At 43.3% G+C, this 12,181-nt stretch overlaps 1 protein-coding gene across 2 annotated transcripts; it reads right to left on the reverse strand.

Moving 5' to 3' along the window:
- Nucleotides 1-1,716: 1,716 nt before the first annotated feature.
- LOC109762250 (uncharacterized) lies at nt 1,717-5,192 on the reverse strand. 2 transcript variants are annotated; one of them, XM_020321072.4, is made up of 6 exons: nt 4,493-5,192; nt 3,376-3,487; nt 3,062-3,280; nt 2,861-2,984; nt 2,250-2,322; nt 1,717-2,161 (listed from the first exon to the last, which is right to left on the reverse strand). In XM_020321072.4, the coding sequence occupies exons 1-6, from the start codon at nt 5,117-5,119 to the stop codon at nt 1,955-1,957; spliced, it is 1,362 nt and encodes a 453-aa protein (XP_020176661.4). In that variant the 5' UTR covers nt 5,120-5,192; the 3' UTR covers nt 1,717-1,954. The 2 variants fall into 2 exon arrangements, with proteins under 2 accessions (XP_020176661.4, XP_020176660.4); XM_020321071.4 differs by having other exon boundaries at nt 2,250-2,352.
- Between the last annotated feature and the right edge of the window lie 6,989 nt (nt 5,193-12,181).

A 12,181-nucleotide genomic window follows, 5' to 3' on the forward strand; every position in this document is an offset into this window, starting at 1 on the left:
TTCGGATGAAAACCCTTGACCGATGCCTCGGTCTCGATGACGATCACACATTGTGTCGCTTCCCTTTTGAGGGTGTTGCCATGAAGCCCAGTTACCTATGGTGTGCAGCATCGTCATCGGCGGGCATTTTTGGATCTTGCCTTGAAGCTCCCTCAACTTGGGCGTGGGCGGGTTCACTTGCTTCCTATTCTTTTACACGGGTCCTCATTGGTTCCACTCGCAGTCCTCGTTTTCCACAGGCAAGCTCGGGCTCCACGATCCGGAGCGGGGGGGTCATGGGGTCCTCTCCGGTGGAAACTTGGTGTTAGCGGCGAAACGAGGTCCGACAGTTTCCTTTGGCAGCGAGTCTCTTTCCGTGTTCGTAGTCTAGGTTGCTTTGTGGCAGGATGCGGATTCTCCCGTATTCCTGTGTATTTTTCATTGATCTGCTTTGTAAGAGGATCTCCTCATCACCATGTATCGGTTCGGCTATGTTGCTTTTATTTATATAGCGGGGCAGAAGGCTTTTTCGGTAAAGCGTTGCCAACTGCTGCATTCCAAGAGTTTCGTTCCAGTCTTTGCATCGTTGATGCCGACGCTAAGAATGGGGGGGTGTTGAACATGACGTATCTGTGTATATCTCCCAATTGATCTCTCTTATCTCTAGCCATGTATATTTTAACTTCTGGAGATTTGGTAGGATTAATTGGCTTGTCACCCAAGACACCTCCTGTATATATTGTAAACGACTTCGATGAATACAATTGAGTTGCATCCAATATCTTTCTACAATCTGCACCAAGTGCCTGTAGCGAGATGGCAAAAACCTGCACCGGGAGCTTATAAATTGAGCATTGATGCTTCTGTTTCTTTGAAGATGGAAGTGGGGCGATTGTTGTAATTCTGTGGAATTCTCGGGGAGAAGCTGTGGCCGGGGCGTCGGAATTGATCGATCATACTCCAATGCCCAAATTGTAGAATCTTTGGCTCTTCGGCGAAGTCTTAAATTACTCGATGAGGTCGGTTGTACCAAGGTAGTGGTGGACTCGGATTGTCTTGAGTTGGTTGAAGCGTGCAGCGAGAAAAATGACATAGGGTGTGGCTAGGTCTTAGTTGACTGAGACTTAACCAAGTCTCAGTCAAGTGATGTAGTATGTAAGAAGAAAAAAGATAAACTGAAAAGAAATTTCTTGCATGAATCTTCATGCAAAATCAAAGGAAGACAATATCGACTGAGACTTCTTTATATCTCATTCGGCTGAGACTTTGGAAAATTGAATGAAATATCCTTATGCGGATGTCTTAATAGATTGCTTTCACCTAGCACACGGTATTCCCGCAATCTCATTTACGCACTGTCCCAGGGAAGCGAATGGTTTGGCACACTTCCTTGCTACGCATTGTTACGACTCTAAAACCAGCTATGTTTGGGTAGATGAAGCTCCCGGGTTTTTATTATTGCTTGTAATACTCGCTACAACTCTGCCACAGATTGACTAAGCCATGGGGCTTTCCCTTCAAAAAAAGTGGACACAATCAAATTGCCTGTTACTACTGCCACACTAAAAAGGAAAAGAAAAGGAGCACTCCTAGGGAAAAAGATAAAGGAGATGCAATTAGGATTAAGCCAATGTATATACATGTTCTCCAATGGGAGAAAAAGAATGATTTGTCCACAACAAGAGCGTACTAGTATATACATGTTGTCCAATGGGGAGAAAAGGAATGCTGACTATGTATGGCATGACCTGAATGCTGTCAATGAGGAAAACAAAATGTTGTCTGTCCTTTTCGGTAGATGTACCAACAACATCAGGTTACTTGGGAGTAGTATTACAAATTCTCCAATGGGGAGTAGTATTACAAGTTCTCCAATGGGGAGAACTACAACAGTGTGTGTTAAAATCCTGACCAAGCGTTCCATGACCTGAAACTTCTATCATCCTTTGGTTAGTACTATATGGCAACCGCCATTCTATACAGTATACGGTCCCTTCATTAGTATTTGACAATCGGCCTGCCTTCCTGCCCTAGGCATCACCTGAAGGGCTCTCTCGAAACTAGCTATCTTACTCTTGGCGGCTGCCTCTTCTTGACTCTTCATATCATCTTTCCTCTCTGCATCTTCTATCGCCTTTTGCATCTTCACTACGGTTTCAGTTCTCTGCTTCTCCAACTTCTTCTGCATTTAGTTCAGACACAACAAAAATGTGAAACTGCGGGTGCCATGCTACCAAATGCAAATATTCAATGCGTGAACTGAAGTATACCTCAGTTTTTGCCAGTTTATCCCTGGCCCATGTAAACTTATTCTTCTGCCATTCATCGATCTGGGCTTTCAGCCTAGTTGATTCAAGTAACATCATAAGTGCTCTGTCCAGAGAAATTACAAAGAGTTATCCTTTTGTAACACACAAATCTAATTTTGTTAACATCATGGGTCAGCTCGATTTTTCATTTCAACAAACTAGACAGCCACAAGTCACGAACAGTCATGTCTGTACCAACAATCAGGACCATGCTCTTCTGTTTAATTCCAATGTAAGATAGAGTTTAGCGCAGAGTGTTCCTTTATGATAATATCATGCTACATATGATCGTTTCCCAAGCCATTTAATTCCTAGTCATCATTGGCTTAATACAACTATTCTTGTTATATGTCAATTTTGATGCTGAGCAACTGCTAGTTAACTATTCTTCTGCCATTGATCTTTCTGATTCAGCCTAGTTGATTGAAGTACTATCACAAGTGCTCTGTCCAGATAAGTTACAAAAACTAGTATCTTAGATAAACAATTCTTGATTCTGAGCAACTCCCTAGTTAACTGCTAACAAATGCATGTTAAGAGGTTATGATAAAAGATGAGATAAGAGGGATTACTTGTCAATGAGCTTTGAAACCTGTGCATCCTTCCAGGCAACCAACTTGGCGTGGACAGCATTTTCCTTATGTTTCATCGCAGGGCCCTCATAGACACTATCAGACCCGAAGTTCCAATCACGAGCTGAAACAATACAGAATTTGTCTCAAATCCATGTTCTGCTGAAAAACTGACAGGTCTCAAGAGATTTAAGCCAATACCTGAGGATACACGACATGACATGGTATCATCCTGCCAGGCTTTCTGATCCACTGCCCCATCTTCCTCTGCACTTACTTTAGGCAATCTCCATTCATTGACAGCATCAATTGCTTCCATGCGCTTCCCATGGTAATTATGTGAGGAGCGAGCTTGGCGCATCAATCTAGCTGGCGTGGCCTTGTGGACGAATTTTGGAGGCCCTCTATTGGATCCGTCAACTGCATAATTCAAGTCAAGTAAATCAATTAAACATGACATGCAAGAAAAATGTCAGGCTGATTTATGAAAGGGGTAGGCAGACAAAAGGCAGAACCTCTCATATCCGGCAGAGAAGGGTGCCTGGGAGTCTGTAGTCGGATGTTTCGTGGCATAGAGAAACACTTGACCAAGTCCTCTCTCGTTGGTAACCTCCCTTGCTCTTGTTCCTGAGGTAGTTTGGCTTATTAGCACCTCCCATTTACTTATGAAAGATCAAATGAGCAGAAAGCATAAGTAGGTGGATACAAAACAGGAAGCAACATGTAAAAATGGAAGGAACCAGACACCCAATCATCCTAATCTGGTTGGTTGATCAAATAAATGCAACGATGGTATATGATTGAGACGAGATTACTTCAGTTTTTTGTTCAATCAAGATCCAGCAAGCAGAAATTTAGCAAGAAGCCTTTTCTGCTGGGTAGTTAACAGCAGTTAAGAATTTCCAATCGATTCCTGGAACAATTATCAATCAAGAATCCAGTTAAACTTCAATCCAATGTTCAGAAATTGAGGACTTCATTCCTGGGAGCAATAAAAGAAACCGAACAGTTCCATCCAAGAAACTACGTCTGCTCCTAGACTTAACACAACAATCTCGATGTATCTCAGTATCTAGCAGAGTTTACATCAGTATCTAGCAGAGCTAACATGTAATAATTGGATGGAACCAGACACCAAATCATCCTAATCTGGTTGCTTGATCAAATAAATGCAACAATGGTACGACTGGGATGAGATTACACCAGTTTTTTTGTCCAACTCAAGATTCAGCAAGCAGAAATTTAGCAGCAAGCTTTTACTGCTCGGTAGTTAATAACAATTAGGGATTTCCAATCGATTCCTGGAACAATTATCAATCAAGAATTCAGTTAAAATTTAACACAATGGGGCCTTCGTTCCTGGGAGCAATACAAGAAACCGAACACATCTGCTCCCAGACTTAACTCAACAGATTCGATGTATAACTGCACTGAAAATCAAGAACCTAGGACCTTCGAATATCTACTTCTCAACCGATAACCTGTCAGGAATAACACGCCAAATTCGATGTATCATAGCAGAGTTCAACAACTGCACGGAAAATTAAGAACCTAGGACCTTCGATTACCTACTTCTCAGCCAAGAACCTGTCAAGAATGACGCGAAAGAGCACCAAGAACACGGAAACAGACCTGCCGTGACGCGACGATGGGGCAGCATACGGGCGACGGGGTCGCCGGGGGGTGCGCGATGAGGGGGGCAGCGTTCCAGGGGGCGCAGCTTCCGTGGGAGGAGGACGGGCGGCGGCCGTAGGGGCCGCCGCGCCCGCCACTTGCTGCCGCGGCGAGCAGCACCTGCGTGCTCCTCCCCGCGGACGCCTCGGGCTCGTTCTCCTCCGCGTCCGCGGCTGCGCCGTCGGAGCGGGCGCGGGAGGAAGCCGAAGAGATTCGGGGGTCGGAGGTTTGCTCGCCCACGCAGGGGAGCAGGAGCCGGAGGAGGTCGTCGATGCGGCGCGTGTTGATGCAGCCGCAGGAGGAGACGGCGACCATCCCCAGTAGAGGATCGAGCCGGTTGCCCTGGACCCGCTGGTGGGCGTCCAGGGCCTGTAGCGGAGGCGCGCGCTGGAGTGTGTCGCGCGCGCCGCCGCTTCCGCCGCCTATCGGCGACGCAGCGCCCGCAGCATGTCTCCGGCTGCGGCGAGGACGAGCATCAGGAAAACCTCTGCGAAGAGGAGGTCCGGAGGAGGGAACATGATAAGGAGTGGGTGGGAACTCATGAAACCAAGAAGTGCAAGGAGGATTAAGAGGCAGGTGCGCCATTGCAGCATTTCGCCGAGCGCACAAGCGGGAAGGAACGAAGGAAGGGGAAATTTTGGGGTGGTGGACGGGGCTTCGGGTGAGGGGCTTCGGGAACTTTTGTGGTAGCCGGCCGGGTACGGGGGGTTCTATTTAACGGCTGTCGTTTCGCACAAACGGAGCCCGATGGGCCGGCCCCTTGCCCGGATGCTCTATCATCCACTCACTCGAAGGAACGACCGTTGGTGTCTGCTCCTGCAGCGCGCCATATTAAAAGAAGGGTAGGCGACTCCCGCCCAGCATCAGATCGTCCACGCATCGATGGCCTAGATAGACGCAGACTAGCTTATTGCTACCACCTTCCTCTTACCACACGCGCGCACGAAAAGCGTTCAGCTCGTGGTCGTCGCCGTCATAGCGCTACACCATTTTCCAGTTGCTGATGGATGCCGGTGACAGAATCTAGCTTCTAGGTGTGTCGTGGATGAGATATCGGTGTCAATGGTGCGGGTAGCAGAGGAAAAAATGGGAGTGTTGTGGCTAGAGAGGATAAGGTCGCGGGGGAGAGGATGGTTGCCTGGACCCCCGCCCCACACCCCGCCCACCGCCGCCACATGGCGCTCGTGGATAGGGAGAGTGGCGGCATGGGCCCGGATGCAGCATTGTGTGCCAAGGAGACCGACGTAATTCCTAGCCAGTCGCCTAGTAGGAATCATTTAAGCTAATAGCAACATCAGATCTTGATAACAAACAAGGAACATTTTTTGGAAAAAAGTGAATATTTCTTAGAATGCTAATAATTTGCAAAGCTGTAAACAAAAAAATAAAGTCAAACATTTTTCAAAAAATTTAAACCTTCAAAAGGAAATAAATTCTTTTCAAATTTTGAACATTTTTTCAAAAACAGGAGGTATTGTAGCCGACTTTTTAGAATTTTCTATCCTTTTGAAAAAATAAAAAATTAAATATGGTTTTTTCTTAAACTGGGAGGCGTTGTAGCAAACATTTTTTTGAATTTCTTAACATTTATTTTAAAAACAGACGCAGACTAGCTTATTGCTGCCACCTTCCCCTTACCACATATGCGCACTAAAAACGTTCAGCTCATGGTGGTCGTCGTCGTAGCGCTACACCGTTTTCCAGCACCGGTGATCGTTGTTTTCTAGCCGCTGCCGGTGGCAACATCTAGCTTCTAGGTGTGTCGTTGTCTCCCCCTAACCCTGCTTCCAAAACAGCAACGCCAAGGAGACCGATGGCATATGGGCCCGCATGCAGCATTGCGTGCCAAGGAGACCGATGCAATTCCTAGCCAGTCATCTGGTAGAAATCATTTAAGCCGATGCAATTCCCAATTTTTTGAATTTTGAACATTTTCGAAAAATTAAACAATTTTTGTGGTTCTGAATATTTTTTTGAAATTTTTTACTTTATAAAAAATGAAAAGGGAAAAACCAAAAATGAATATGAAAACGAAACATAAAAAATAAGTGAAAATAATAAACCTGGTTTAGGAACCTTCTAAAAGATTTCCAAAGTAGGCCAGGAACCTACGAACTACCTTGCACTACAAAAGCTCTACTTGGGCCGGCCCATTTATGAAACATACGGTGTGCGAGTCGTCGACAATTACCGCATGCCGTAATTCGGCTAGTGAACTTTTGGTGGTAGCCGACCGGGTGTGAGGCTTCTATTTAACGGGAGCTCCTATGTGTCACTCTGCGACAAATTGTTGTTGTTTTGCATGAACGGAGTCCCGATGGGCCGGCCAATTGGCGGCTGTTGTATCATCCACTCACTCGAAGCGAACGAGCGTTGGTGTCTACTTGGGCAGTGTGTTGTATTAAAATAAGGGTAGGCAACGCCAGCCAAGTGTTAGATCATGCACGAACTATGTTATTACTGCCACCTTCCCTTACCACACACGCGCACGAAAAACGTTCAACTCGTGGGCGCCGCCGTCGTAGTTTCTCTGCCATTACCGGTAGCAGCACCGCAACGAAGCACTACACTATTTTCCAGCACCGGTTCCAGCCGCTGACGGATGCTGGTGGCAACATCCAGCTTCCAGGTGTGTCTTCGTCTCCCCCCGCAACCCCGCTTCGAAAACAGCAGCGCCAATGGATGAGATACCAGCGTCGATGGTGCGGGAAGGAGAGGAAAAAAATGGGAGCAGTGCGGCTAGAGAGGATAAGGTCGCGGGGGAGAGGACAGTTGCGTGGACCCCCCCTCCCTCAGGCTGCGACATGGCGCTCATGGATAAGGCAAGCAGTGGCATGGGCTCGCATGCATCGTTGTCTCCCAAGGAGTCCGACGCAATTCCTAGCCAATCGCCTGGTGGCAATCATTTAAGCTAATAGCAGCATGAACACATCATATCTTGATAGCAAACACAAAACATTTTTTTTGGAAAAAAGTGAATATTTTTTAGAATGCTAATATTTTGCAAAGTTGTGAAAAAAAACTCGAACATTTTTCGAGAATTTCAAACCTTTTAAAGGAAAGAACATTTTTTCAAATTTTGAACATCTTTTAGACGAACATTTTTCACAAAAACTAGGAGGTACTATAGCCAACAGTTTTCGAATTTGCTATCTTTTTTTAAAATATGAAGAAAAAAACTGGGAGGTGTTTTAACGAACTTTTTTTAAAATTGTTTACATTTATTTTAAAAACACAAAATCTTGATATTTTTTAAATGAAAACATTTTTTGGAATCCTAGAAATTTCAAAACAAACGGGAACATTTTTCAAATTTTGAAAACTTTGGACTAAGAACAATAGTTGAATGTTCTGAATATTTTTTGAAACGCAAAGGAATTTTCAATTTTAAAACAATTTTTGAAAATTACAACAAATTTTGTAATTTTGCAGTATTTTTTGAAAATTTCGACTTTTGAAAAAAAGAAAAGGGGCCTTCTAAAAGGTTTCCAAAGCAGGCCACGCCAGGTCGCGGGGGTGAGGACGGTTGCCTGGACCCCGACCCCCCCCCCCCCCCCCCCGCCACCGCCGCCACATGGCGCTCGTGGATAGGGAGAGTGGCGGCATGGGCCCGGATGCAGCATTGTGTGCTAAGGAGACCGACGTAATTCCTAGCCAGTCGCCAGGTAGGAATCATTTAAGCTAATAGCAACATCAGATCTTGATAACAAACAAGGAACATTTTTTGGAAAAAGTGAATATTTCTTAGAATGCTAATATTTTGCAAAGCTGTAAACAAAAAAATAAACTCAAACATTTTTCAAAAAATTTAAAACCTTCGAAAGGAAATAAATTCTTTTCAAAGTTTGAACATTTATTCAAAAACTAGGAGGTATTGTAGCCGACATTTTTTTGAATTTTCTACCCTTTTGAAAAAATAAAAAAATAAATATGGTTTTTTAAACTGGGAGGCGTTGTAGCGAACATTTTTTTGAATTTATTAACATTTATTTTAAAAACACAAATTCTTAATATATTTTTAAATGCGAACAGTTTTTGAAATACTAGAAGTTTTTAAACAAATGTGAACATTTTTCAAATTTTGAAGAAAAATGGAATGAGAACAATAGTTGAATACTCTGAATATTTTTTCCAAATGCAAACAAAAATTTTGACTTTTGAACATTTTTTGAAAATTTGAACATTTGCGATTCTGAATAATTTTTGAAAATTTTGACTTTATGAAAAAAACAAAAGGGAAAAACCAAAAACGAAAAAGAAAAAGAAACATAAAAAATAAAAGTGAAAATAAAAAACCTGGTTTAGGAACCTTCTAAAAGATTCCCAAAGCAAGCTAGCAACCTACAAACTGCCTTGCAAGTACAAAAGCTCTACTTGGGCCGGCCCATTTATGAAACGTACGGTGTGCGAGTCGTTTACAATTTACCGCACACCATAATCCGGCAGTGAACTTTTGGTGGTAGCCGGCCGAGTACCGGGGGGTCTATTTAACGGGAGCTCCTATGTGGTGCTCTTTGCGACTAATTGTTGTTGTTTCACACGAACAAAGCCCGATGGGCCGGTCCATTGGCGGATGTTGTATCATCCACTCACTCGAAGGGAATGACCATTCGTGTTTGCTTCGGCGGCGCGCCATATTAAAAGAAGGGTAGGCGACGCCCACCCAGCATCAGATCGTGCACGCATCGATGGCTTAGATAGACCCGGACTAGCTTATTGCTGCCACCTTCCCTTTACCACACACGCGCACGAAAAATGTTCAGCTCGTGGTCGCCGCCATCATAGCTTCTCTGCTATCGACGGTAGTAGCACCGCAGCAATGCGCAACACCATTTTCCAACACCCATGGTCGTCGTTTTCCAGCCACTGAAGGATGCTGGTGGCAACATCTAGCTTCCAGGCGCGTCTTCGTCTCCCCCCGCAATCCCGCTTCGAAAACAGCAGCGCCAATGAATGAGATACCAGCGTCGATGGTGCGGGAAGGAGAGGAAAAAATGGGAGCAGTGCGGCTGGAGAGGATAAGGTCGCGGGGGAGAGGACGATTGCGTGGACCCCGCCCCCCTCCCGTTGCGACATGGCGCTCGTGGATAGGGCAAGCAGTGGCATGGGCTCGCATGCATCATTTTGTACCATGGAGACCGACGCAATTCCTAGCCAGTCGCCCAGTGGCAATCATTTTAGCTAATAGCAGCATCATATCTTGATAAGAAACACAAAACATATTGTTTTGGAAAATAGTGAATATTTTTAGAATGCTAATGTTTTGCAAAGTTGTGAAAAAAATACTCGAACATTTTTCGAGAATTTCAAACCTTTTAAGGGAAAGAATATTTTTTTGAATTTTCAACATCTTTTAGACAAACATTTTTCACAAAAACTAGAAGGTACTCTAGCCAACAATTTTCGAATTTTCTATCTTTTTTTCAAATAGATTTTTTTTTTGAAAATATGAAGAAAAAAACTGGGAGGTGTTGTAGCGAACTTTTTTTTTGAACTTTTTTACATTTGTTTAAAAAAATCTAGATATTTATTTAATGCAAACATTTTTTGGAATCCTAGAAATTTCAAAACAAATGGGAACATTTTTCAAATTTTGAAAAATTTGGACTAAGAACAATAGTTGAATGTTCTGAATATTTTTTGAAACGCAAACAAAAATTTCAATTTTTAAACAATTTTTGAAAATTTCAACAATTTTTGTAATTCTCAATATTTTTTGATAATTTTGACTCTTAAAAAAAAGAAAAGGGGCCTGTAAAAGGTTCCCAAAGCAGGACAGGAACCGACCGAACTGCCTTGCACGTACAAAAGCTCTACTTGGGCCAACCCATTTATGAAACGTATGGTGTCTTGGCCGTATTTCAGATTTCATATACCGTATTTTGGATAGTAAACTTTTGGTGGTAGCCAGCTGGGTACGAGGGGTACTATTTGACGGGGGCTCCTATGTGTCGCTCTTTGCGACAAATTGTTATCGTTTCGCATGAACGGGGTCCCGATGGGTCGGCCCATTGGCGGATGATGTATCATCCGCTAGAAGCGAACGCGTGTTGGTGTCTACTTTGGTAGTGCTCCATACTAAAAGAAGGGTAGGCAACGCTAGGCGTCGGGCGGTCGCCAGCCGAGTGTCAGATCATGCACGCATCAACAACCCAGCTAGACGTGGACTAGGACATTGCTACCACCATTCCCTTACCACACACGCGCATGAAAAACGTTCAGCTCGTGGTCACCGCCGTTGCAGCTTCTCTGCCATCGCCGTAGGTAGCACTGTAGCAATGCACAACACCATTTCCCATCACCGGTGGTCGTCGTTTTCCATCCGCTGATGGATGCCATGGCAGCATCCAGCTTCTAGACGCGTCGTCATCAGCCCCTCTCCCCCCCCCTCTCAACCCTGCTTCCAAAATAGAAGCATAGATGGACCCAATTCCTAACTAGTCGCCCGACGGGAATCATTTAAGCTAATAGCAGCAGCATATCTTGATAACAAACATGAAATATATTTTGGGATAAAATATTTTTTAGAACACTAATGTTTTGCAAAGTTGTGTTAAAACAATTAAGCTCGAACATTTTTTTGAAAATCTCGATCCTTTAAAAATAACAAATATTTTTCTGAATTTTGAACATTTTCTATACACAAACATTTTTTGAAAAACTAGGAGGTACTATAGCCATTTTTTTCTTTGAAAAACACAAACAGTTATTGAAAAAATATGAATATTTTTTGAAATCTAGGAGGTACTGTAGGGATTTTTATCATTGAATTTGTTAACATTTCTTTTAAAAGCACAAACATTTTTCCTGTTTTAAACTTTTTTTTAAACGCAAACAGTTTATGAAATTCCTTAAAAATTGAAAAAACGGAGCATTTTATGAATTTTGAACAAATTTGGAACGAGAAAAATAGTTGAACATTTTTCCAAAATGCGAGCAAAAAATTCAAATTCTGACATTTTTTTGAAATTTGAACAAATTTTAAAATTCTGATTTTTTTTCTAATAATATTGTATTTATGAGAAAAAAAGAGGGAAACGAATAAAAACAGAAAAATCCAAGATTAGGAACCTTCTAAAGTTTCCCAAAGCAGGTCATGAACCTACCAAACTGCCTTGCATGTACACAAAGTTCTATTTGGGCCGACCCATTTATGAAACGTACGTTGTGTGAGTGGCCGACAATTTGCCGCATTACGCAACAAATCGGGATTTCCCTATTAAAGAATCCTTTCCCGAAATCACTAACTAAGGAGTATTCCTTGCAAAAGTCACTCTGTCACACTGCATGTGCGACACTTGCTGCAACCTGGGAGTTTTCCCTTTTTCCGTAGGTTCCTTTATTCAAAAAGTTTTACCTCTCAAACCGTGCGTCCAAATCTTGAAAACATTTTCATCGCTGGATTCCTTGCATCGAGATCTTCAAAACTAGATACCATGTTGATAGGTTTCAACCAACTCATGATTTCACAAAAAAAAAAACAGACAAAAAACTGAACCAGAACATGGTTTTCTCTTTTCGAGAGGCACGACTGTGCCTCCATGAGCAGTAAATTTGTGCCTCTCACTGAAGGAAAAACATGTTTTGCCCTTTTGTGGGAGCCACGGACGTGCCTCTCGCGTAAGCTAATCCGTGCGTACACGAGAA

Source organism: Aegilops tauschii, chromosome 6 (genome assembly GCF_002575655.3).
Source record: "Aegilops tauschii subsp. strangulata cultivar AL8/78 chromosome 6, Aet v6.0, whole genome shotgun sequence".
Classification (NCBI taxonomy): Eukaryota; Viridiplantae; Streptophyta; class Magnoliopsida; order Poales; family Poaceae; genus Aegilops; species Aegilops tauschii.

Coding starts and splice junctions, on each gene's coding strand:
- LOC109762250 (XM_020321071.4), bottom strand. CDS start 5,119: ATGGCGCACCTGCCTCTTAATCCTCCTTGCACTTCTTGGTTTCATGAG. Junction 3,488..4,492: donor CCATCGTCGCGTCACGGCAG/GTCTGTTTCCGT, acceptor AAACTACCTCAG/GAACAAGAGCAAGGGAGGTT. Junction 2,353..2,860: donor GTTTCAAAGCTCATTGACAA/GTAATCCCTCTT, acceptor TTCTCTGGACAG/AGCACTTATGATGTTACTTG.